This window comes from Canis lupus, chromosome 3 (assembly GCF_011100685.1).
Source record: "Canis lupus familiaris isolate Mischka breed German Shepherd chromosome 3, alternate assembly UU_Cfam_GSD_1.0, whole genome shotgun sequence".
NCBI classification, from domain to species: Eukaryota; Metazoa; Chordata; class Mammalia; order Carnivora; family Canidae; genus Canis; species Canis lupus.
In genome coordinates, this window is record NC_049224.1 from 70,280,847 (window position 1) to 70,307,313 (window position 26,467).

The 26,467-nt window shown below is 45.4% G+C and overlaps 1 protein-coding gene and 1 long non-coding RNA gene across 2 annotated transcripts; both read right to left on the reverse strand.

The window, feature by feature from the left end:
- Positions 1-1,545: 1,545 nt before the first annotated feature.
- Positions 1,546-3,299, reverse strand: LOC111095278. Its single transcript, XR_005357252.1, has 3 exons — positions 3,140-3,299; positions 2,118-2,150; positions 1,546-2,023 (listed from the first exon to the last, which is right to left on the reverse strand). It is a non-coding gene; the product is annotated as an uncharacterized LOC111095278 (long non-coding RNA).
- A 4,193-nt stretch (positions 3,300-7,492) lies between these two features.
- LYAR (Ly1 antibody reactive) lies at positions 7,493-26,432 on the reverse strand. Its single transcript, XM_038533383.1, has 9 exons — positions 26,302-26,432; positions 20,759-20,937; positions 19,132-19,246; positions 14,844-14,951; positions 14,633-14,716; positions 11,330-11,735; positions 10,914-11,000; positions 8,283-8,368; positions 7,493-7,809 (listed from the first exon to the last, which is right to left on the reverse strand). Exons 2-9 carry the CDS (start codon positions 20,878-20,880, stop codon positions 7,675-7,677), a joined length of 1,143 nt encoding a protein of 380 aa, XP_038389311.1. The 5' UTR covers positions 20,881-20,937; positions 26,302-26,432; the 3' UTR covers positions 7,493-7,674.
- Positions 26,433-26,467: the final 35 nt, after the last annotated feature.

Sequence of the window (26,467 nt, forward strand, 5' to 3'; positions counted from 1 at the left end):
GAATCTCAAGTAGATTCCCTACTGAGCATTGAGCCTGACATAGGCCTGGATCTCATGATGCTGAGGTCATGACCTGAGCCAAAATCAAGAATTGGACAGTTAACCCACTGAGCCACCCAACCATCCTATTTCCCTGTTTTAATTTTATTTTCTTTATTAATAGCTTTTTTTTTTTCACACATCATCTGTTTGTACACCATTTTCCTTTGAGGATTTTCATTCTCTCCTTGTTTTTGTGAGTCAGAGAAGCCTTTGAATATCAGATCTGTGGTACTTTTGCTTTTGTCACTTTACTGTTTGCCTTCTAAATTTGATCATGTTCATGCCTATGTTTCATTTAGTTTTGTGTTTCTTCACTTGCCATAGCTTATGATGAAGGCAAAGTTGGGATGAGCCTGCCTGGGGGGGTATAGAACGGAAATCCTGGCAGGTGGGAAGTGCTCAGCCACTTTGAGGACATACCACGTGACAACTGTACTTGGATCCTCTTCAGATGGACGTAGTCCTACCCTGCCTGTTTGTTAGGCAACTAGCTATACCGGGAGAATTTACTTAGTTAACCACAGTTAAAACCAACCCTAGACAGCCTAAGCAAAATAATAATGACAGTAATGACAACCATAGCAATAACTATTATAATCATAAAATACATGAGCAGTTTTTTTTGTTTTTAAAGAAGCTTAGTGGAATTCCTCTAAAGTATTTTACAAAACTGAAAGCAAAACTAGGATTTCAGTCAGGTCTCAGTGAGGTAGCTCCAGGAGCACACACAAGACTCGGCTTTGAGGACACTGTGTGTATAGTGGATGGCGGTGTGAAATCCTTGGCCTGGAAGTTTGTTTAAAAAGCTTTACATGGGGGACGCCAGGATAGCTCAGTGGTTGAGCATCTGCCTTCAGTTCAGGGCGTGATCCTGGGGTCCAGGATCAGGTCCCGCATTGGGCTTCTTGCAGAGAGCCTGTCTCTCCCTCTTCCTGTGTCTCTGTCTTTCTCTCTGTGTTGCTTGTGAATGAATAAATAAAATCTTAAAAAAAAAAAAAAAAAAAAAAAGCTTTACGTGGAAATGTCTTTATAATGATGATCTAAATCACCAGTGCTAAGTCAGGTGGAAACAAGGAGTGGGTTCCTGACCAAAGGAAAGTTTGACCAGGAGAAAAACCTATGATACCTATGATATCAAGGAGACACCAGAGTTCACATCCTGATTCTGCTAACTACTCATATGACTTGAGGCAAGTCACTTTAGCTCTCTGCATGTTCTCATCCATGAAATGGGTATAGTGACATCGCCCTTCTAGATTAATTGAAAGATCTGGGAGATGTACAGATACAGATATAAAGGGCTTAGCACTGTGCCCGATATATGGGAAGACTCCATATAAAGGGACCCACGGTCATCGGGGAAGTGGAGTCTAGAGAGTAGGGAAAGGCAGCCCGGGAATGGCTGTGGTCAGTACCATGGTCAGTACCAGTGGAGCAGCAGCAGGTCCTAGCAGTGCAGCCTTGAAGGGGTGAGGCTGTGGCCTTCCTGTAAGAAGAGGTCAGGCTGTGGAGCAGCAGGAGGATGGATGCTGATGGAAACAGTGGCCGTTTTTGACCAGCACCTTACATGGAGTGACTAATCCTCACAGCAACCAGTCACTAGCATGACTTGTTCCATACATGGGGATACTGAGGCACGCAACTTTGTTATTCTGGAATCCGAGGAAGCTTTAATTTAGTCTCTTGATATAAGGATTAAACTATCCGTTTGTAGATTCATTGTAATTTCTGAGTAAATACCTTATTTTGTCAGAACCAAAAGGCCCCTCATCACTTGGGTCTTTGTCTGCTGCCTCACAGCTTGTGAAATGGAGTGTGGACGTGAACCCAGGCAGGTTTGGCTTCAGAGCCTGAGCTCTGAGCTGCCGTGATAAACCGGCTCTGATGTCTCAGCATGTCTCAGGACATACACTCTAGAAAAGTCGGTACCCAGGGCTCATTCTTGCAGGAACCACAGTGCTGGACCACTTCATTCATTCAGCTAGATACCAGGAAGGGAGTATGTGGTGACCTGATTGCCCTTTTCCCACCCAGACCCGTGGCAGACATTGCTAATCATTCATAGCATTTCTTACCATTCCTCAGCACCAGGGGAGGACCTCCAAATCCTGAAGAACACCAGAAAATTACCATCAATTGACCAGCATTAATAGGCCAGATAAAATCTAGTTGCTATAGCTAGCATGAAGTCTTAGGCATGCCAGACAGTAGTACAGAAGTGCAAACTGGGCATCGCTTTTATGCTGGTAAGAATCAGCCTGTCATTCCTTTAAGGAAGTAACATGAGTACTGATGTCGTGAAAGTCACAAAAGCAAATCCATGAACACACACACTTTGAACAGAGCAATAGAGAAATCCTCCTGCCAACCTCAGGAAAATGAAGGCATTCCAAGGTTGTACTGGTTGGGGACTCCTCATTCGCCAAGACTGAGTTGGATTCTGTACCCCTCCTTGGGCATCACCCCAATACCATGGCCACAACTTCTGGGGAAACCTCACATTATAAAAACAAAACACGGGGAGAAAATCCCAGCCTTCTGAGATTGGTGGTGGAGAGCAGAGCCCCCACTTGCGAGGCCACATCACAAATCACTGCACCAGGGCTCTGATGAGGATGGAATGAGACCTGGTTCCAGGGACGGACACAGCCTGGCACAGAGAGCCCTCGAGATCAGTGCCTGACGTCATGACAATGATTTGGAACAACCAGCACCCTTAACCCATGATTCTTAAACTTGTTCAAATACTACCCAACTCTTCAACTACTGAACAGCATCAAAAACTACTCCCAGATCATGGAATACCAGGTACGTTTGTGGAGTATCATGAAATATGGAAAAATTAAGTGAAAAATAACCCAAGTGCTATAAAAGTTTATGCCCACTCTCATAGCACCTGAGCTAGAATTGCGTGCATGGTGACAAATGCCAAGAGGCTGACAATTTTTAGGGGCAGACACCTTAACATTGAGAGAGTTCTGTTGCCTTAACTTTTTTTCTGAAGCCTAGAAGAGGGATTGTCATTTCAATTTTAGCTGTAAAATAGCTCTCTGTTTAGCATAAAATTGGTCGGAGCAGAGCTGCCCTATAACATTACCATTAGAATCCCGATGCAAACTTGATGCCAGGTCCCAGGAGCAGTGCTGCTGGAGACTCCCCAGTAGAGCTGAGGCTTTACCCACCTTTGATCTACAGTAGGGAAATCTAATCTATGGACTACCGAGAGCCTCCAACACAAGTCGGCCTGAGGTCACTGGGAAGGCAGAGCAGCAAAGGTAGGGTTTCAGCAGCTCACAATACCTTCTCTGTGGCCAAACAAAGGCCTGACCTCTGAGCCATGTCTGACCTTTCAACTCTGACATATGAGTTTACTCAGCAATAACAGTTTAAACTACCAAAGGGGCAGTTTCATCATTTATATCAAAGGGAATAAATTAAAGCTTCCATGGATCCCATCACAAAAAAGCTAGATGAGTCTTTGCACTCACAAACAAGGAAACTTCTCTTTTACCAGCACATACAACTGCTTGGTACCCAAGACGGAGAGTTAGAAGGGAGGGCTGACCCCAAATCACAGAAGTTCAAAAATCTAGTAAGTGAGCTGAACAAGATCTTGGTTTTCTTTAAATGCTAAAAGGGCAATAGTAGAGTAAGAAGATGTCATTGTTTAAGAGGGGGGATTGCTGTACTGACTGAACCTCACTCAAGACAAATCTGCTGTGAAAATTTGGGAGATACCATTTTCTACAGCTTGGTAATCAAGCGGTAACCACTCCCATCCCACCCCCCGCCCCATGATTTGACAGCACTAAATTAACAGAGCTGTTCTGAGAAGATAGATACAGAGATGGAAATTTAGAAACACTGCATTTCAGTGTACCTTTGGGCAAAACAAACTCATCTACCCTCACGCGCGGAAGCTGGCTGTGTTCACTAGTAAGAGCACGCTGGAAAATCGATGGGCTGCATGTCTTAAAGTTGAAATGTAGTCAGTGACTCAGTGGTCCTTCTCATTGGCAAACTCAGCAGAAAGGGAAAAGTATCCTACCTGCACCAGAAGGCTTGTAGAGGACGCTGATTTCGTCAGAAATCCAGCCCCCCTGGGGAAAGCCAAGCGTGTCATCAACAGATGAACAGATCAGTGCTGGGCATCCATGAAGACAGTGTAAACTCCTGCTATGAAGCAACGTGGTGAATCTCACGAATGTTGAGTGAAAGAGGCCAGGTACATGCCATAGAATTCCACTTACCTGAAGTTCAAAACCTGGCCTAGCCAATGCATGCCAACAGAAGTGAGCATATGGCTGCCCTTGGGCTACAGAGTCTGCTTTGTTGGCTTGGGTGGTCGTGGCACAGGTGTGTGCGCTTTGTGAACCTCATTGAGCTGTCCATTTAGGTTTTTCTACCTTTCTGTATGGATGCTTCAGTACAAAGTTTACATTAAAAATTTAACTTATCTAGGTTTGTCGGGCAATTTAACAGTTGCATCCATGTCCTGGAGAATGTTGACATGTGAATTATAAACTAGAGTGCTACTTCAGAATCGATCTGGATCTCCTCATTTTACCAGTGCCACACTGCCTGGTACCAGCCACCTGGGCTCTTCCTGCTGTGGTCCAGTCACTTGGAGAACACTGTGTACTGGGCAAAGCCAGGTGCCTGGAGGGTGGGGACTGTGGCCGAAGCCAGAGCCTCAGACAAGCAGGGGTGAACCTGCCACCTGGGCATACTTCGTGTGCTTGAAGGGGAAATATTTGCAGACGTCTGCTATATACCCAGACACCTGTGTGCAGCATTTTAATTCCATTCTGTCTACCCCAGGAGTCAGGGCAGACAAAACCCCCAAGATTCGGGAAGGCTACATAACCAGCCCAGGAGGGGCCCTCAGCTAGTAGGACACAAAGTTGGATTCATCGTTGGTTCCACTCTGGCACGCAGAGCCCCACTGATAGCATATCACCTTGTGCTGTCTCCAACATTGGGTGGGGGTGGAGGTCTGGAGGTGACAGTGGGTGCAGTGGCAGGAGGAGGAGAAAGATGACCTAATATAGAAAGTAGGTGAGAAGCACCTTTCAATAATCAATTCAGGGGGCTCTTAATGACCCAACACCCTCTACCTCTACCCCAGGCCCACATCCAGTAGACCAGTACAGCCAATACACCTCCATGACATGCTCCTGAGCTTGCCTCAAGGCTGTTTGCCTCCCCTTCCCTAAAGACCACGTGGAGCCTGGCCCAGGGCAGGGCACTCTAGAATTACCTCCTTAGTCCTTATGGCTTCTCTTTGTTTCAATGACAAGAGCCCCGGGGCTCCTGGAGGATTCAGGTCCAAACATGTTTGTGAGGAGAAAAAAAATGAATGCACACAAGACATTGGGAAGAGCCCATCTCCTCCCAAATCCTGCTTCTCAGCAGCACCATGGGAAACGGCAGTGCACACAGCTGACAAGTGCCAGGCAGTGCCAGAAAGGTGTCCCATATGAAAACCGCAGTGTCAGAATGCATCCCTGGTGGGTTTAGGGACGCCCAAGGGCCACACCCAGCAGACCAGCATGGAAATAGGCAGAATATGGTAGAGTTCGGTCTTACACTCAACATGGACACAGTGAAGCTGTAAAGCCAGATACAAATCATTAGAGGGTCACTAAATTCCCCAGGGCTCCAGTGTTGTGCTGGAGTCCAAGTCAGGCAGGCGTGGTCTCTGTGCAGGGACTGGGGATGGTCTGTGGATCATGCTCACAGGCAGACCCATGGGCGCGACTGCACGCTGGGGGAGGCCTTACCACCAACTGCACCGGTGAAGACCCCTCTCTGACACGGACCATCAGAACCAGCAGAGCTGGCCCTGCTTCCTCACCCCCATGGAGCTTGAGGGGAAGGAGGGGCCACCCCCTCCATCCCTCAGCCCCAGCCACCGGCACTCTGCTGGCATTCCTGAGCAGCAGTCAGCCCCGCGTCTGCCCTGTGCTGCCAGCGAGTTCTAACCTGAGAACTTGGTTAACAGGATGACAGAAACAAGGACTCTGTCATGGTAGAAGTCTATGTTGTAGTCCATTTTGCTACATTTGCCCAAATTTGCCTTAAATGCATCCCAGTAAAGGGGCCCCTGGGTGGCTCAGTTAAGCGTCCGACTCTCGGTTTTGGCTGGGGTCATGATCTCAGAATCATGAGATGCAGCCGCTCAGTGGGCTCCTTCCTCAGCGGAGAGTCTGCTGCAGATTCTCTCCCTCCCTCTGCCCCTCCCCCCTTCTCCCTTTCCACCCCTTGCTCACATGCTCCCTCTCTAAAAAATTAAATAAATCTTTTCAGAAAATAAAACCCAGCACAGCTCTCGACCACAAAATGCTATGGAGCTTGCACTTGAACGTGTGACTGGGGGGAGTAGGTTTACACCCCTGACCATGCCCAGGGAGGACAGGGAAGCAGGAAAGCATCCTGTACTGGACTCAGAGGAGTTGCAGCTGGGCTCTGCTCTGTCCCTAACAAGGTATGTGGTCCGGGTCAAGCCTCACTTTACCCTTTGCTTTTCAGAATGTCTAAAGCTTCTCATGGCTCAAAAATTGTTACTGATAAATGTACAGTAGTGACAGCTGGGTTTGAGGCACCATGCTGTGCACTCTACATGCATCAGTTCATTCACTCACAGACCAAGAGGAACCTGCAGTGTCCCCATTGTTCAGATGAAAAAAGTGAGGTTTTTTCACTATTAAAGGACCAAGCCAGGACCAGACTCCAGGACCAATTCCAAAGCCTTCATCCCAACACAGTGCCCCTGAATCCCATCATCACAGCGGCACATCCCCTGTTGAGCTCAGGGGCTGAGTCTGGGAGACAAGCTGGCTCCTCGGGCTCTGTCTGCCTTTTTGCCCCCACTCCTGTTAATCCCCCTCTCACACTTGCTCTCACCTGTAACGAGGGATTAATAACAAATGTTACCAGCTCTTAAGGGCTCTTGTGGGCAAAGCCTACTCAAACATCAACAAGTGGTACAGCACAGCTCTCCTCCAGCACATCACACTAGGACTCAGAACACTATTTCTGAGAGCATTTCGGTCCAGTCGGAATTCTGTCACAGCAACACAGCTAAGTCACAGGCTCCGTCTCACCTGGGTGATTTCCCAAACGTGGTTACGGGCCATACCCCCAGTGTCTCAGGCTGAAGAGGGGCAGGGCCATGGTTGAGGATGGGCCAGACCCTTACGGAGAAATCTCTCAAGAGTGGGCCTTCCAGAGAGGCACCGATCGTTAAAAACAGGACTGTCCTGACCATAACTCACATATTTGAATGACACAACCCACAAAAACCTCTCATTAAAACTGTGTAGAAGTGATGCACTTAAATACTTTTTAGTCTGAGCAAAGGAGGCATTTCTTTTGGACTCCTCACATTTTTTAAAGTTTTCCACAATAAAAGTATTCTTTAAAGTACAATAATTTTCACCACCACAGATTTAGAATTTTGGATAAGAATATATTTTCTCATAAAAGTTCTACCAAAAATAGACTTTTTCTTTAACTTAAAAATACAGCTTTGGAAAGCAAAATTGGGAGTTGTTACACGTCATTACATATTTTATAAACAGTAGTGAAAGAAATCAACAGGATGGATTAAATTTTCAAATATAAAAATGCTCATTTCAAAAGCTTGACTTTGTCCTTTAGTAACTTAAAGGTGGGGTTCTTGCTGATTTTCTTGTTAAAGATTGTCAGGAGCTCCTCTTCCGATCTGTGATGTTCATTCGTGACTGCGTAATACTGCGCCAAGACCTTCACAAAGAGAAACAAAAATCAAATGGGTGATTTTTCCTGAAAATCTACCTAAAAGTACCCAGAAGTAGGCCAACAGTAAAAAATGAAAGAAGCCCAGGTGTTGATCACACAGGTGTGTTCTGCTTGTGGAAATCCAGGCAGCTGTACATACAGGAACACCTGCTGCATGTGTGTCACACAGTGACACAAAATTAAAAGCAAAATCCGAAGAAACCATTGCTTTGGTATAAGCAAAAGAGCAAAACATCGAGAACAGTAATTTTCACATATAACAGAATACTGTTCTGGCTAAGGAACTATGATGGGATCCCACCCAATTCCCTCCCATCAGCCCTGAGGGGCTAGTGAGCAGCTTGAAAATCACCAGGATACAAATGTGTAATAGATAAGAAATTAAAGAAAAAAACCAAAAACTGTACAATAAAGAAGGGACTCTCTCCAGCTTCTATACCAGGGTTTGTGCACCATACCTTTTTCCTCAGCTTTTTGATTGCTAGTTCATTGTCTGGGGCCTGTTTCAGAACTGCTTTAATAGTTCCCTTCCAGTTGAATTTACCTACAATATAAAGAATAATATGTAAAACATTTGGTTTTAGTGTCACTACCAGAGGGATAAGGAAACCCTCTGTGTGACATTTATTTTGCTACCCAGGAAATGAACCAGCCCTGACACTACCGAGTAGCAGGTGCCTGACCCGTCAGATCGCAAGCCTGACTCCCCTTCCAGGAACTTGCTCTTGGGAGGGAGTGGGTCAGGCAGGCATCCTAAGTACCATCACCACTATGAGAATAAAGTAGGAAGAATAAGTTACTCAATTTCAAGACTTCTGATCAAGACTGTAGTAGGGACAGATGCACAGGTCAATAACACAGAATTAAGAACCTGGAATAGCACCACACAAATATGCCAAGCTCATTTTTGACAAAGGTACAAATCAATTCAAGGAGATGAAAGTCTTCTCAACAAATGATGTTGGCACAATCATACACTGTTGGGCAAAAAAGCGAACCCTGTACTAAATCTCGTACTTTACATAAAAATCTACTCAAAATGGATCACGGACTTAAGAGTAAAATACAAAACTGTAAAACATGGAGAAAAATCATTGGAAAAAAACTCTCTGGGATCTAGGGCTAAAGCCAAGAGTTCTCAGATTTGGCACTAAAAGTGTGACCTGTTAAAGGTAAAATTACAAATCAGGCTTCATCAAAACTACAAACTTTGCTCCATAAAAGATTCTGTTAATGGGGTGCCTGGATGGCTCAGTTGGTTGCGTGTCTGATTCTTGATTTTGGCTCAGGGTTTTGAGGTCGAGCCCCTTGTCAGGCTCTACAGGGAGCGTGGAGCCTGCTTGGAGGTCTCTCTCCTTCTGTCCCTCCCCTCCCCCACTTGTGTGTTTTCTCTCTCTCTCGGAAAAAAAAAGGGAAAAAAATTTTCAAAAATTGCTAAAGAGAATAAAAAGACAAAATACAAACTGAAGGAAAAAAAAAACCTTACAAATCATGTATCCCACAAAGGATTAGTATTTAGGACTGGATATGTAAAGAACTCTCAGATCTTAACAGTAAGAAAGAAAACCCAATTTGAAAATGGGCAGAAGACAGGAACAGATGTTTCAATAAAGAGATACACAGATGGCAAGTAAGTACATGAAAAGATGTTCATCATCATTACAGATAAATTAAAGTCACCCCAAGCTACTACTACACACTTAGCAGAATGGGAAAAAACAAACAAACAAACATACAAAACAACAAAGAAAAAAACCACCACCACCAAAGCCTGACCAGGACGTGGGAAAACCAACCGAGTGCATCTCATGCTGCTGGGGCGATACAGAACACTACAGCCATCCAGGAAAATGCCAGCAGTTTCTTTAAAAACTCAATGCAGTCACCACACCACACAGCAACGTGCTCCTCGATGTTTCTTCCAGAAAAAGTGATGGGTGTTCCACACAAAAACATGTACATAAATACTGACACAGCTTTATTCATAGCAACCAGAGACTGGAAACCACCCACAAGTGTCCTTCTAGAGATGAATGGTCAAACAAACTGGCCCATCCATGCCATGTGGTGTTCCTTAATGAACATTAAGACTGGATTACCAATTCCTGTAGCAACCTGGATGTATCTTCAGAGAATAAGGCTGAGTGAAAAGAGTTAATCTCAAAAATTCACATACTAAATGATGCCACTTGGGTAACGTTCTGCAAATATGAAATGACAGAAATGGTGACAGACTAGTGATTGCCAGGGGAGAATTGGGCATGGCTCCACAAGGACCCACAGCGGGGCTCCCCGTGGCAGTAGAAACGTCGTCCATGACCAGTATCAGTGTCGGCACCCTGGTGGAGATTCCTAGCTGTATGGGGTAGGACTCCTGGAGGAAACCAGGAAGAGAATATATGGATAGCTAGGTCTCTAGTATTTCTTCCAACTGCACGTGAATCTACCATTGCTTTAAAACAACAAATGAATTTTAAAAAGCCTCGCATATTCCAAGTCCGGAGTGGGTGGGTTCCAAGCTAAGATATCTAACCCAGCTTAGGCAGTTACTGACCCTGCATTAATAAAGCCCTGATTCCCATTTGAATCCTGCAGTCTCTTCTTGATCAGCAGGACCCCAGGGAGCAGCTCTGGAAGAGGCAGCATTTAGCAGAACCATGAAGGCCAAGGACTGGATTCTGACAAGCACACAGCCTGGCTCAGGGAGCCGGTGGCCACAGAGTTCCAAGCAAGGAGACGCAGGGAAGAGCCAGTGGTGGGAGGGAACAGCTCAGTGTGGCAGGCACTTAGAGGAGAGTGAGAGGAGCAGAGGCAGGAAAGCAGGGAGAAGGGAAAGGGAACACAGTCTCAGAAAGCCATACAGGGTTTATCTTCCACTCCAAAGATCATGTATTTCCAGTCCAGACAGTTTCACCCATAAAGCTAGGTTGGAGGGTGGCCCACAGAGCGCTCCCTGGTTCCTCGGGAGCTGCACCCTGAGTCTGCCCTCAGTCTTCCCTTCATCTGGAGGGGCCGATCTACACGTAGGCCCTGGGTCATCTCCCCTCTACCCCAAGAGGGCAGACCTCTCCAAATAATGGCAGTGATACCTTTTGCAGGAGATTCGTGGTCCTCTGGTTCTCCACCCTCTGAAGGTCCTGAGAACTTTACCTTTTTCTTCTTAGATTCTATGTCATCTAGGTAAGTAAAAAGATTAAAAAAAAAAAAAAAAAAAAAGATGAGCATTTCTGGTAGCAGCTACCATTCAATGAAAGGCATGCGTGGCCAGGACCCGAACACCCGTGTCATCTTGCCCACTGCCCAAGCAACCCCACCCCATGGGCTCCTCCTCCGCGTCATAGGAGCACATGGTGAGGAGAGGGGGTGCACTTGCCTAGCCTGAGCCCAAAGCTTATGCTGTCTGCCTTATGGTCCAAACGTGAGGTCTAACAGATTTTACATGGCCCCAACTCACTGGTTCACAATATACTTGACAAAGCCCAGAGCATACGCTAGCCACACACACCTTCCGAGTGCTTCTGCTTTCTCTTCCCAGGCCGGGCTTTCCTGGACTCCTCGGCATCTCCCTCCTCAGCTCTGTCAGCGGCTCCCTTGGCCTCACCCGCCTTGCTCTGGCTCTTCTTCCCTGCAGAGGCAGGGGCCTCCTCTCCGGCCTCCTGGCCTGTTTTGCGCTTCTTAGGCTTCTGACCTTTCGAATTCTCTTGGTGGTTTTCTAATTTTAGTTCTTTCTTCTCCTTCTTTCTATTCTTCTGCCTTTCTTCCTTCCTTTCTCTTTTATTCTTCTTTACCTCTGCTTGCTTTTCTGTGGGGTCATTTGTTCCAACGGCTAGAACCTTGGTAGAGAGCTCTGCGCGGGGCGGGCTGGCCACCTGGGCGAGTGGCTGCTGGGCTTGACCCTTACTGACTGCTTCCTTATTACAAAGCAAAACCGAGAAACACGTAAATACTCCAGACCGTTGTTCACATCACTGCATGTGTCAACTGAGCAAACTGTTCAAGAAAAAGGTCTACTACTTACCATTTTATAACTCTGACCACCCCCAGCCCCCTGCCAAGAGCTAAAACATAGCAGTAAGTATATCAAATGCAAAATAAACTTCCCCCAGCCCACACTCCACCCTGCGTTTAACAGACATTTTCATTCTACTGGAAAAGTAAAGAATCCTTATGTCACTTAAGCTAGACCTTCAATTCTGGCTCACTCTTCGCCTTTCTTCCTGATAGAAGATGAGCACTCAGGTGTGGCAGAAACCACAGGATTTGTGTGCATCTGCAGACCTGGGTTCAAGCACCAACTCTGTGAATTACTAGCCGGGTGACTCAGGGCAAGTTATTTATCTGCTCCAAACCGATTTCCTCACCAATAAAATGGAACGTAGTAATATTTACCTTATACAGCTAATGTGCGAATAAAATGGGAAGTAATGTCATGTGCTTATTAGCAGCTCGTGATGCTCAGTAAGGAGTGGACTGAGGCGGCGGCAACCTCTGGACTTCTGCACCTAAGACCTGTGCCCCGGCCCCATCTTCATTGGTTACCAGCCAGGGGACAAGCGAGTCACCTCCAGTCTTCCTTTGGGAGACTGGGTCGCAAGGAGGGAGCTCCTACTCCACCCCCCCCCCCCCCCCCCCCCCCCCCCCCCACTGAGCCGAAGAAAGGACTGGCTTTGATTCTGGCCTCATTCAGTGCTCAGCCCTGGCTGCGAGTGCAGCCCCTAGGAGAGGGACTGCAAACTAACTGGCTGCCGTGTCCCCAGCAGCTCAGAGAAGTGAGTCAGGCCAGGCACATGGGGGCAGGCAGAGAATGAGCTCAGAAACCAGACTCAGGAGGAAAGAAGAGACAAAGTCGCCTCACTCCTGGCCTGCAATTTCATTCCTATTTTAGAGTCAGGCACAGTTATGCCCACTGAGAGCCACAGACCTCAGCCTGCCTTCCACCCAATCCCAACCATGTCTCTAGCTGGTGCCTCCCCTCTGCACCCAGAAGACAGTCGCCCCATCTGGCAGCCACTCTGTAACAGGGGGATGAACTCCTTTCCCACCTTTTTTCTACTTCATTACAGACTCTCTCTTCAGTGACACCTCCGCTGACCCTCTTTCCTAACAGAGCCCCTCCCACCTCCCATCCCTCCTCCTGCCTTCTATCTCTTCCTTGTGCTTCCCACGCCCTGTCCTGCTGTTCTGGCCCAGACCCACATGTGGTCGCCTGTCCCACACTGGAACATAGCTCTGCAATGGCAGGACTTTGGCCTGAGGACAGCTGCCTGCATAGGGACCAGGCACGCTCTGTGCTGGAGCAGACAAAGCAGCCCAGTAGAAGAGGACAGAAGGCCTCTAGCTGGCTGGATAAACACCAAGAGGCATGAACGGAGGGGGCCACAGGGCCGTTTGCTTTTGCCACACACAGAGATGTGCTGTGAAGTCCATAGGACAGAGGCAAACAGCAATAAGCCATGTTTTAGAATTATAGAGTTCAGTTTATCATAAGCTACATACTGGTTATTCATTTACTTCTTAATATGTTCACAGTTTCAAAAGGGAAATCATAAAAAAAACTTTAAAAAAAACCTCTGCAGTGTACTAAGTAATTCCAAATCTTTGATTCTCACTTAAAATAATGGAAGTAACCTTTAAAAAGCAGGTGCCACAGAAATGCTAATTAAATGACTGGTTATAGCGTTCACTTCAGCACCACACGTACTACAACTAGAATAATGCAGAGAAGATTAGCACAGCCCCATGCAAGGGTGGCACCAACGTGACTAGTTCTAAGATGCCAAAGACCCAACCTGTATGTTCTGGAAGAGACAGATGCCAGGACAGTGTCACGGTTATCCCAATGTGCTGCCCAAACTATTCTGTGTATGTCAGTCAACTCCTGGCAATATGAGTAGAATAAAATACAGTCAGAAAATCCCACTGTCGTTTTTAAAACTACTAATGATGTAAGTCTCCAAATGGGATATAAGCAAGGTGCAGGTGGAATACATGGGGAAAAAATTTTAAATTAACAGCATCACCAATAAGGTGGCCATAGGATATCAAACCGAGACTCTGCATGTAATCCACATCCAGGGGTCTCTCAGATCAAACCTGACAGGTGACAGACTGAATCACGTCAGTGGGGTTCTCACTCCCCAGAGGGAAGGAGACAGATGCTCAGCAGGTACCCACTACACAAAACACCCACAGAAAGAGGTGCTTTAATAGCTTCAGCTGCTTTAATGCCTTAACATATACGGGGCCTTCTGTGGGCCCCTCACCTAAAGGAACACCTCGTCACTCCCATGTCCTCAACTGTTTATTTCTCTTCATGGCACCGTCGCCACCAGTGATATTTTACATTTTTTGTTCAGGGCATGGCACAGATCAGGTGCTCACCAAGTACTGAATAAATGCATGAATGGGACTACCCGCTTTTCTTTAAGACAAGGAAACTGAGGCTCAGAGAGGTAAAATAAAGTGCCCAAGATCAAACATTTGGCCAACAGCACAGCAGGGATTCAAACCAGGTCTGTCAGACACCCAGAGCCCCTGTTCTTTCCATTATATCCCACTGCCTGATTTCTAACCCAAGTTGTCTCATGTTAGCTGGTACTGTTATCAAACATTGGGATTAAATACCTTTCTCTGCACAATAAGGAAATCTTCTCTGCAGTACATTCAGTTTATTCTTCCCCATAAATGAAGGCACAAAGAGGCTCTCTGCAAAAGAAGGCTGTCTTGACCTCCAAAAATAAGACATTCCCATTTCATTATTACTAATCACTTTTGCCACACTACAAATCTAAAATTAGATCCGACTTACGTTGCTGGAAGCTTCAGAAAAGATATTCCACACCTGCTCCAGAACAGATTCATTATGGACTTTTAAACTGTTCTTCATCCAGTTCTATAAGGAACAAAAAGAAAAACAAACCCCACTTGTTCCATTTTGACAGGTACAGGTAAATGCGAGCTCAGTCACCAAGGGGCCACATATCCCCTCCAGTCAGGGAAGGCAGAGCAAATACACATACCTGAAATTTTGCCCTTTTCCTGGGAACGTTGTCAAAACCACTAATTTGCTCTAAAAGTTCCCTCACTTTGGGGCTGACATTGGGTCTTTTTATTAATTCATTAATTTTCTACAAAAAAGATGAAACAAAAATAATAAACAAGTGGCACAGGAGCTTCATGAAAGACAAATTAAGCATCCTTCCCATGGCTAGAAGTTTCTCATTTCAAGGCTAGATTTTATTTATTTATTTATTTTTAAAGATTTTATTTATTCATGAGACACACAGAAAAGAGAGAGAGCGAGAGACAGAGACACAGGCAGAGGGAGAAGCAGGCTCCATGCAGGGAGCCCGATGTGGGGCTCGATCCCGGGTCTGCAGGATCAGGCTCTGGGCCGAAGGCAGTGCTAAACCGCTGTGCCATCCGGGCTACCCCTCAAGGCTAGATTTTATATTAACATCTATGCTTACAAATTCACCAGTGTACTAGGAGTCTTTGCCAGAGCAATTAGGCAAGAAAAGGAAATAAAGGCATCCAAAATAGAAGTAAAATCATCTCTGTTGATAAATGATTTTGTCTTAACTTGTACAACACTCTAAAGATTCCACAAAAAAATGCCATTAGAACTGATAAATTCAGCAGTCATAGGATGCAAATCCACACTTGAAAATTAAGTTCTAGATTTCTATACACTAACAATCTAAGAAGGAAATTAAGAAAACAATTCTATTTATAATAGCATCAAAAAGAATGAAATACTTAAAAATAAACATACTTGTTAAGGAGGGGAAAGACTTGTACACAGAAAACTGTAAACATTATTGGAAATAATTTAAAGACACAAATAAATGGAAAGACATCCATGTTTGTGGGTTGGAAGACTTAATAACAAGATGGCAATACTAACCAAAGTGATGTACAGATTCAAATGTAATCCCTATGAAAATCCAATTGACATTTGTGGTTTTTTGCAGAAATAGAAAACTCTATTCTAAAATTCACATGGTATCTGAAGGGACAATAACTATAACAATCTTGAAGAAGAATTAAGTAGGAAGTCTCATGCTTTCTGATTTCAAAGCTCACTGCAAAGTTAGAGTAATCAAAAAAGCATGGCACTGGCATAACAATGGACGTATCAACCAGTACAATGGGGAGCCCAGAAATAAACCTCGCCTATATGGGCAAATGATTTTCAAAAAGAGTGACAAGACCATTCGGTGGAGGAAGACCAGTCTTTCCACAAACAGTACTGGAAAAAATGGGTATCTACATGGAAAGGAATAAAGCTGAACTCTAACTGTATACAAAAATTAACTTAAAATGGATCAAAGACCCAAACTTAAAAGCTAAAACCATAGAACACTTAGGAGAAAACAGGGAGAAAGTGCCATGACAATGGATTCGGCAATGATCTCTTGTATGTGATCCCAAAAAAAGCACAAAAACAAAAATTAAGTTGAACTACATAAAAATTTTATAATTTTTGTACATCAAAGACATTGTCAACAGAGTGAAGAGGCAGTTCAGGGAATAGGAGAAAATATTTGCAAATGATTTATCTGATAAGGCATTCATATCCCAAATATATATAAAGAACTCCTAAAACTCAGAAACAAAAAACAACCCAATTAAAATATGGGCAAAGGGCTGGAATAAACATTTCTCCAAAGAAGATATTACAAATAGCCAATAACACATGAGAAGCTACTCATCATCATCATCGTTAGGGAAATGCAAATCAAAACCACAGCAAAATACTCTGTTATACCCCCTTAGGATAAAAATAATAAAATAAAATAGGCATTTTATCAAAAAAGCTGAAAAATAAGTGTTGGGGAGTATGTGAAGGAATCGGAACCCTTGTGCACTGCTGGTGGGAGTGTCAAATAGTGCAGCCACTATGGAAAACAGTATGGTGGTTCCCCAAAAAACTTAAAAATCCAGCTATTCCTTCTGGATACATGCCAAAGAGAACTGAAAGCAAGGACTCAAACATATTTGTAGACCCATGTTCACAGCAGTATCATCCACAATAGCCAAAGGCTGAAGCAACTGAGGTAACTGTCAGCATATGGTATATAAACAAAATATGGTCCATCCATACAATGGAATATTGCTCAACTTTGAAAAGAAAGGACATTCTGACACACGCTGCAGCATGGACGAAACTGGAAGGCATCATGCTCAGTGAAATAAGCTAGTCACAAAAAGAACAAATACTATGTGAGTCCACTTCTATGAAATCCCTAGAATAGTCAAAGTCCTAGAGACAGCACAATGGTGGGTGCCAGGGGATGGGGGAGGAGATGTAAGACGTAGTGTTTGACAGGACAGAGTTTCAGTCTGGGAAGATGAAAAAGTTCTGGAGATGGGATGGTGGTGATGGCTGCACAATGTGCAGGTACATAATTGTGTACTTAAAAATGGTTAAAATGATAAAACTCTATGTCATGTATAATTTGCCACAATTTAAAAAAAAATTGGGAAAATAAAGAAAAAAACCCAAAACTGATGAAAAGAATCAGACAAAAATGATATTACAGACAAGGAAATTACTTGAGGACCAAGGCGACAGGCAGCATTAAGATCTAATAAATAAATCTAATAAATAAATAGCAAGAACAGAACAAAGATGAAAATTAAATTAGTGACCTAGAGAAAATGCTGATGGCAATCTCAGTGAAGGCAGAGGAAAAAGACAATTATTATAGCTTGGACAAGAACAGTACATAAGAAAGATGGTCACTCACAAGCCAACAAAAGGACAAGTAACAACAAACGGACAATGTCCCTGTGTTAGGAAAGAATGAAAGCTATATATAAACAGACCAGGAAAAAATGGGTCCAGGATACTAAGAGGAGGATGAAACAAAGATTCTCTAGGCACTCAGGCAGAACAAATCTAGACAATGACACAAACATCGATAAGGAAGATGCCAAGTGGGCTGGGCACTTGCCAGAGTGGCATACGGTGTCAGAAGAGAACAGGGCATTAATGACAAAGTTTGAAGGAAAACACTGTGACCCAAGCAAGCGGGCGATCTCTCCCTGACCGTAGTATCCATCTGTGGGTAAGCAGAGAGACATCTAGAAGGATACTCATTAATACTGACAAGATTCCAAAATTTTGTCTCTAAAACTATAGAGCTTAAGAATTTAAAGAAAACACAAAACCCCTGAATCCACTTCCATCAGAGAGTTCACAGCAGGCTGGATTTATTCTCCCAGTGTATCACATTTAGTCTGTTCCATCTGTAACTTGTCAACTAGGGGTTTAGGGAGGAATCAGCTGGCTAGTGGACCGGGGGACCAGGACAGAACCTGAAGGAGAACTCTGGTCTATAATACAGAGATGCTGCTACTAAGGCCTGACAGTTTACCGCAGAGGGTAGCAAACCTTCTGCCCCAACTACTCATCACCCTTGCAGCATTAAGTAACAATGGATGGTATGTAAACAAATGGGCATGGCTGTGGTGGACTGTGGTTTGCTGACCCTGCCTGTAGAGAATTTCATTCAACATAGGACAGAACTCATACACCCAAGTACCTCAAGCTTGAGGCCTATAGAACATTATCTGTTTTTCAAGGGGGATTAACATATAGCATGAGCCCAATAGTGAGGCTTATGCCACTAGCCTATGTATCTTAGTTAGGAGAAGTTTCATTAGTTTCTCAATCTGCACTGGGCAGATTAGTCCTTTGTGGATAAAGAACTTTCCCTCCCAGGAGCTGGCTGACTCCGTAAGCTAGTGAATACCAGAAAACTCACTTTCAACCCCTATCATCAAAGGGAGTTAACTATTATTTATTTGGTTTCTAGAATAGAGAATTTCCACAAAGACAGCATTTGTCTTTTTTATCTCCTACCTTCTATTTTGATCCTTTCTTCTGCTATCCGTTCAGTAAGTGGTAAGTACCATTCTGGAAGGTATACCTGTCAATTAAGGATTTTGCTGCTTTTGCCATTTTTACTGTGCATGTTTCCACTTTAAGTAGAAAATTCCTTATACTTAAAGCAGGTAAGTATTAGAAAGCTTCCATTCAGTTTTGTAGCCAAGGGAAAGACCGTGAGAATTCTAAATTGTTTCTGCAAGTCTGCAAAGCCTATGGATTAAAGACAAAATACACTGCAACTGTATTAAACAGAGAAAGAACTCTGTCATGATTTAGTTGTTTAACTTCAGTCTGTTCCAAGACATGATGTTTCTGCGTCTCATCTGCACATATGATGCATATATTCTTAGGCTTCCAGAGAAAGTAGAAGATATCAGAAGAAGCTACCTGATGAACCAGAAGGACCTTACCTGAATCCATGCCTGCTGTTTAACATCACCTTTGTGGGTTTTACCTTCATAACCTTTGCCACCATACTTTTGTTCTTCACTGATGCACTTCACATGGTTTTTGTAGTCATCACCCCTTCAGAGTGAAAGAAAGTTCTACCGTCAGACTGATTCTCCAACTGGAGGCTCCATCCAATGCTCACAGGCTGCCCCTACCTTTTGCATTCCAGTTTTACTATGCTTATAACCTCATCAGGCACATTTTTCTTCTTCCAAATTATTCAATATAAAGACCACCATCAAACTTTCCATCCTTTTTTTTTTTTTTTAAAAGATTTTATTTATTCTTGCAAGACAGAGAGACAAAGAGAGAGAGGCAGAGGGAGAAGCAGGCTCCATGCAGGGAGCCCGATGTGGTACTCGATCCCAGGACTCCAGGATCACACCCTGGGCCAAAGGCAGGTGCTAAAGCACTGAGCCACCTGGACTGCCCTCTACCCATTTTTAATGTACAAATGTCTTAAACTCAATTGACAGGCAGTATTTTTTTAAGTGACTATATATAGTATGTAAGAAAAAAAAATTATCTGCAATGGGGTGGCTTCAGCTTAAATAACAATATCTGTATGATTTTCTGGTAAGATAGTAGGCCATCAATAATTAGTTGTAGAGTAAGTTAAAAGCTGGAGTAAAATGGTGGTATCTTATCACTGAAAAGTTCTACATCTGTGAGTCTTGGTAAACAAGGAGACTCAATTCTGTCTCATATGATCATTTTGAAACTGCAAGATCCTTGGGAAATGTCTGGGACTAGGTTGGGGGCAAAGTCCCCCAATAAGAAACAACCCAACTTTCACCTGTTTTATGGATCAGGTTTCCTCCCAGGATTAGGTATGAACAAAGACTTTAGCAGTTGCCAAAACTGCTTTAAAAAAAAAAAATCACTGCTCTAGAATGAAATTAAAATGGACTGTTAGCAAATGTCATCCAACACCACAGAGGACACTGAAGCAAATGCACCAAAAGCTGCCTTTGCACTTAACCCGTGTGAAGCTGAAGGGGACAGAGTGTTAAAACTGCGGTGAGCCATCTGCAAATAATGACCCACCTTAGGAAAGAATTGATAAGCATGTCAAAGACCGGTCCCACCCCCAGCCCTTAGTCCTCACCTTTCCAGAGACCCCTCAGTGGAAGTACCTGACACACTTGGGGGCCAGGAGCTCACTCTTACCATCACCCTGAACTTCTAGGGGGACCTAGTCTCTCCCCCTGTCCCCTGCTACTGTGAATAAGTCAACTCATTTTCTGGTTTATAAATCCAGCTCTTCAGTGTGACCAGCACACCACGCTCCTCTAAAGCCTTACTCTGGGTGGTTACCTCTTAGGGTCTGGTAATGGCAGCAAGGAGGTGTCGCTGAGTGCCACTGACAGGCTACATGCTCCAGACATCCCCATCCTCCTTCCCTTTGTCTTCTCTTTGGATTGTCCTTAGAAAGCAAATAGGCTGTAAAGCACTTTTTTTTTTCTTAATTTCTTTCCTCAAATTTGCCTCTATTTTTTTTTTTTTTTTTTAAGCCTTCATGGGGCCAGGGCTTCTAAAACTGGTCTGGACCTTTAATATGATCTACATGAATTATGTAGAACTTACCAGAAATCTTTACCACAGTCAATGCAAGACAGGCATTCACAGTTTCTGCAAACAGCCACATGCTTTTCCACTTGTACTTTCTTCACTGATTCACCACATGCATTGCATGTAAAAAATACCATTTTTACCTAAATGGGTAAGTATCTATTCTCTATCCAAGATAGGTTTGAAGTCTTGTCCTAAGAGAAAATTAAAAGAAAGGAAAAAATAATTATCATTGTAATCTGAAACTTCTATTCCCAATAAACCATCATACAGCACACTTTTCAACCAGAATTTCACATGAAAATAGCTACAAAGAACAGAATCAAAGTTGATCAGCAATCTATATAAAACTCTACCAGCATGTAAGTAAAGTTATAATTAACAGAAATAATAGCAGACATCTGTTAAGCAGATGTTTACCTTGTGCAGGGCCTATTCTAAAAGCTTTACAGGTATTAAATTTAATCCTCACAGCAACCCTGTGAGGGGAGGTCTATTGTGTACAATTTGCAAGACAAATGGAGACACAGAGAGATTAAGTTACTTGCCCAAGGTCACACAGTAGCAAAACCAGGATTTAAATTTGCCAGGCTGGCTCTAGGAGAGAAGTTTTAGGGGCATTAAGCAAAATGTCCACCCTTTCTAATAAGGTGAAGCTTGCTTTGCACCCCCCTTGCCCTTAGATGTGAACTGCCAAATTACCTCAGATCCCCAAATATAAGAACAACATAGTAAGGGAAGCGTGGGGAGTTTAGGAAGGTTTAGAAAATCAAGAGGTCTAAACGTTTCTCAAAGCACAAAAACATTCACACAGGCATGACTACATAGCCACAGGTGTTAAATATAAGGATGTGTTCTTTGGTCTTAGTGGACAAGGAGGAGGTGGGGGAGGGGCCTCCTTCATGTCGCTTCTCATCAGATCAATAAAGAAGTGGAATTATATATATCAAGGTGTCCCAGCTGCTGGGTGCTGAATTACTGGAAGGCATTCACAAACCTACGTGTCCCAAGCACTGCCCCAAGGTTTAGTATATGTTGCAAATACATAACTGCCATTTACCGATTCATGGAGACCCTACTGTGCTCAACAAAACAAATTCATCTGAAAGTGTTATGGAAGTCACAGTAACTTTCCATGGCTACAGAATTTTTTAATCACATCCTTAAAGATTACTGTCATTTTACATTAGAAATAAGTTTCAGAGCAAAAATACTGACAACTGTTTGACCCAGCATCTTCTCCGTCCTTATAAAGGCGAAGGTAAGGGTCAAATAAACTGGTGCACTTTGATTTATACAGAAATCCTTCAGCACGTATGAGCAGTTGGGTTCACAAGAGAGTTTCCATGGACGAAATCACTCTCTCTCCTCCACTCCCACATTCTGGGTCACTGCCAGAGAGGTCACACATAAGGAAGTTTTCAGGGCCGTTCCCTTCCATTCAGCCTTGAATGGAAATGTACATCCTGGCCTCAACCCCAGGTTTACAAAGGCCCAGCCATCACTCTTGGAAGCCCCTTGCCCTGTGGGGCACTGTCAGATGTCAGCTTGCCTGACATTCCACATACGAAAGCAGGTCCACGGCTCTGTGTTCCCCTCCACAGCTTGCCATCAGCTTGGCAAGGGAGGGCATATGGTCAGCTACCGCCTCGCTAACACCCAATCTAGAGGGAAGCAAATGTGATTCTTCTGGGATGTGAGGCAACTGTGACCATCTCTCATCTGGTTATCATAAAGGTTATCACATCTGGTGTCAACTAGTCATGAGTCCTGGGAAGTCGCTATCACGTGGACTATGACTCAGCTCCCCCCAAGCTTGGCATTCTGCACAGATGGATGCTCAATCAATGGCAGGCAATGATATCATCGGCCGCCCTGCCTCACAAGGAGAGAACAAAGGTCAGACAAGAACTGACGTGTTATTCAGTAGTCTGTGGGAGCACTTTTGTGTACAAACTAGAGCAAATCATTTAGTCACCAAGAAATGGATGGCCATCATAACCACAAGGTACAAGCAGCTGTGTTAAGACAAATTATCTGCTGGAAATTTTAAAAGCACTTTTGTTATGAAATCTGACCAGGAAAAGTACCCCCTCAAACTTAAGCTATGGCCTAGAGCTTTTTGACTTTCATTGCAGAGGTCCGTTCTGTTTCTCGATCGAGGGGGTGAGAGGAGGGGAGGTTTCGGCAAGCTTTGAGATCCAACTGGGAGATTCAGTCTGTCATGGAAGGTCAGGGATGAAAGGCCTGGGAAGGACAGCTGGAAACAAAACGTATCAACTGAAAGAAGCCAGTAATGTTGACAAAAAAGATGCTTGGAATATCTGTGCAAAACATGTTCTCTCTCTGGGGATTAGCCTACATGGTGTAAACATCAATTCAGAAGAGGATTAGAATTTGGTCACATGTCCACTGGAAAAATACCCCTTCAATGATTTTCATTTGGTCTTTTGTGGCAAATGTTCATATTTAGAAATCTGGTGTTTTTTTTCTTTTTAAGCAGAATAGGTAGCTTGTGGAGTAAGTCACAACTCTGTCTCTGAGAGCCTCAGGTTCTTAGAGCCACGGATGCATTTCTACACTTGATCTGAATCAGGAACAGTGGGGCCACCTGCTTGTTAATGAGATAAGGTCTGTAAGGAGCTTACCCCTCCCTTATTTAGAGCCCCAAAGACACCCCGGCACTAGCCAAGAGTCACCTTGATTACACATCTTATCTGAACACCTTTCCTGTGTGCAGTAAACACTTGTGTGTCTGTCTGTAAGGGGGGTGGAGTGCAAAGAACAGCAAGCTCCGAACCACCTAACTGCACATTGGACAAGGTGGCCCAAGTCTTAGCAGGCTTAAGACTGCAGAAGTGTAAATGTTACAAACTTACAAAAAGATGCCTTCTGAAAATTCAGTCCCTCTAAGGGAAGAGGGCAAGCACTGCCTTAAAAATTTAAACTTCCACAAATCTCACAAAACTAAGTAAATGTGAAAGAACCTTAAACTTTCAAATGGATGTTTTTGGTAAATGTGTAACATTTATACTTTTGGCAATTTGGAAAGCTGAAAGCCAGTTGCATTAAGACGTTATGATACCCTATCCACAGGGCTCAGATATTACATATTTCAACTTTTAGCCCACCGTGTAAAGACATGATGGCATGCTTCATTGGGCTAAATAAAGATCCCCTTTTCCTTTCCTGGCTCAGGATAGCCACAGAGATTTTTTTAAAGATTTTATTTATTCATGAGAGATGGAGAGAGAGAGAGAGAGAGAGGCAGAGACACAGGCTGAGGGAGAAGCAGGCTCCCATGCAGGGAGCCCGACACGGGACTCATCCCAGAACTCCAGGATCACACCCTGGGCTGAAGGTGGCGCTAAACCGCTGAGCCACGGGGGTTGCCCAGCCACAGAGATTCTGTGTGCTCTTCCATCTAGAGATGGGGACCCATGAAAAGAGAAAGCAGTGTTCGTGGACTAGTCAAAAGCATACTCAAGTTTTCACTCCAGTTAAGTCACTGTGATTCATTTCGGCAGACCTCTGGTCAATGCCGAGTGTGCACTGGGATCCACATGCACCCGGGTGCCTTCCCCAAAGGAGGCCAGTCCCTGTGTGAGCTTCTGACTGTCCGTTCACCTTATGATCTTCTCAGCACATGCTACAAGCCAAGAAAAAGATGATGAGTTACAGAACACGATCGCTAGCTCTCCATAAAGCCACTTCATACTAATAGTCAGAATTGCACCCAACACCTCTACAACAGGTATGATCACATTACCACCCCAGCATCTGTAAGAAATAGTGGAGGCTCAGAGAGGTTAAGTGATTAGGCTGGAGACATAGGGAGTGGCAGAGGTAGCCTGAGACAAGCTCCTGCCCTGCTCCTCTCTCTTGACTTGTCATGTTTTTCGCCGTTTGCTTGGCCACTACTCAGTGAGCAGAAGCCGGAGGCCCTCATCCCAAAAGAAAAACTAAAAAAAAAAAAAAAGAGCAAAAACAGCAAAGGCTCTACAGTGACCTTCCATTTTACACCGAGCAGAGATACCATCCTTGTCACAACTGAGGTCAGGTGTCAGAAAATGAGTCTGAGTTGAGGGGAGCAGGCAGCAATAACAAGGGGCTGGGAACTTATGAGGGACTTGGGACACCTCAGGGGTCCTCTTACCAGGATGGTGGCCCTGTTTGGTTGAATGTTGTTGACTCAGGGCCAGAGATCTGAGCTGGAGCCAGCATCTACCAATGAAAAATGACCTCAAGCTATCCTAACTTCCCAGATTCTGTTCATCTATAAAATGGGTCCAAAATCTATCTTAAGAGCTTTGTGTGGAAGATAAGAAATAGGAAAGATTCATCCTTACCCAACAGTAGAAAGTATTTCCTATGACCTATTAATTTGCCCACTCCACCACCCTGTTACCTGATACAAGGGCCTCATATTTAGTTCTAGAATTGGGTTCTAGAGTTCTTTTTAAACCTTCCTGCCTTTACATTTTTATATTGTTTATTTCTGCAAACACTACACTCCCTATTCTTTAAACATTCTCGCACAGGCATGTAGGCGCAGACCTAAACCTCAAACAGCCCACCTGTGAGGTGGGGGGGGGGGGGGGGGGGCAGGCTGGCAACCACAGCGCAATTCCCAGTGAGCCCCACGACCTCCAACAAGTCACTGTCCCCTCTTAGCTTCGGGTCCTCCCATCTGTGAAGCGAGGTGCCAGGAGCCCCTTCCAGGGGTGGAATTCCAAGACACGAAGGGTATGGCGCAAGGGAAGGACAGAGGAGTACACACTGCCTCCCATGTGGCCTCAGCCTGCGGGGTGACGAGGCTCCCCATGTGCACTCACCCTGTGAGGCAGGTACATCTATGTCCACCCAACAGATGGGCGCACCGAGGCGGGGCCAGTGGAGCCATGTCCCCCCGCCTCCCCAGAACTACATCACCAGCATCCCTTGGGTGTATCGGTATCCGTGCAAGTCTAGCGCGGGTCAGACGCGCTGTGCTAGGCTCTGGGCCTGGGGGTGCTGGGTGAGTCCCAAGGAGCCCTCCGCAGGGAGGTCAGCCGTGCAAGTACCCCCCACGCCGTTCCCCAGTCTCCCCGGAAGCAGGTGCTGCAGGCAGCCCCGTCCTGGGTGGCCAACAGGTCTGCGCGCGTGCAATCCTCGCAGCAGATCTCGGGTTCTGTGTTCGCCCCTTCGTAGACCGACAAACGGCGGCACAGGAGGAGTAACTCGCAGGTCACCCGCGGAGCTAGGGGCAGACCTGAGTCGCGGGCGGCGGCCGGGGCGCCCTCCGTCGGTCCAGGCCGCCCCGGAGGGACGCAGCCCCCCAGGCCTCGGGGAGCGCGAGCTGGCCCGCCTCGCAGCCGGCCGCAGCCCAGCCCCGCGGGGACCCTGCGCGAGGACCGTCCCGCCTCCGACCAGGCTCTTCGCCGCCCGCGGGACGAAGGCCACGGGACGGCCCGCCTCGTCCTTCCGCGGGGAAAGCCCCAGGAGGGGTCCAGCGGTGGAAACGCCGGCGCCAGCCCACCGCCCGCCCAGCCCCAGCCTCCCGCGGCGCCGCCCCTCACCTCTCCGCCGGCGCCCGCCAACGGTTTCAACCCGCCGCGAGGAGCACGTGGAGACGCAGCCGCCCGTCCCGCGCCGCAGCCGCCTCCCTCCGGGCGCCCCCCCGCGCCTGCGCCGTCCCGGCGGAAGTGACGTCCCCGGAAGCCGGAGGCGGATCCGGCCGGCCGA

Coding starts and splice junctions, on each gene's coding strand:
- LYAR (XM_038533383.1), bottom strand. CDS start 20,880: ATGGTATTTTTTACATGCAATGCATGTGGTGAATCAGTGAAGAAAGTA. Junction 19,247..20,758: donor GACTGTGGTAAAGATTTCTG/GTAAGTTCTACA, acceptor TTCACTCTGAAG/GGGTGATGACTACAAAAACC. Junction 11,736..14,632: donor TTTCTGAAGCTTCCAGCAAC/GTAAGTCGGATC, acceptor CTTTGTAATAAG/GAAGCAGTCAGTAAGGGTCA.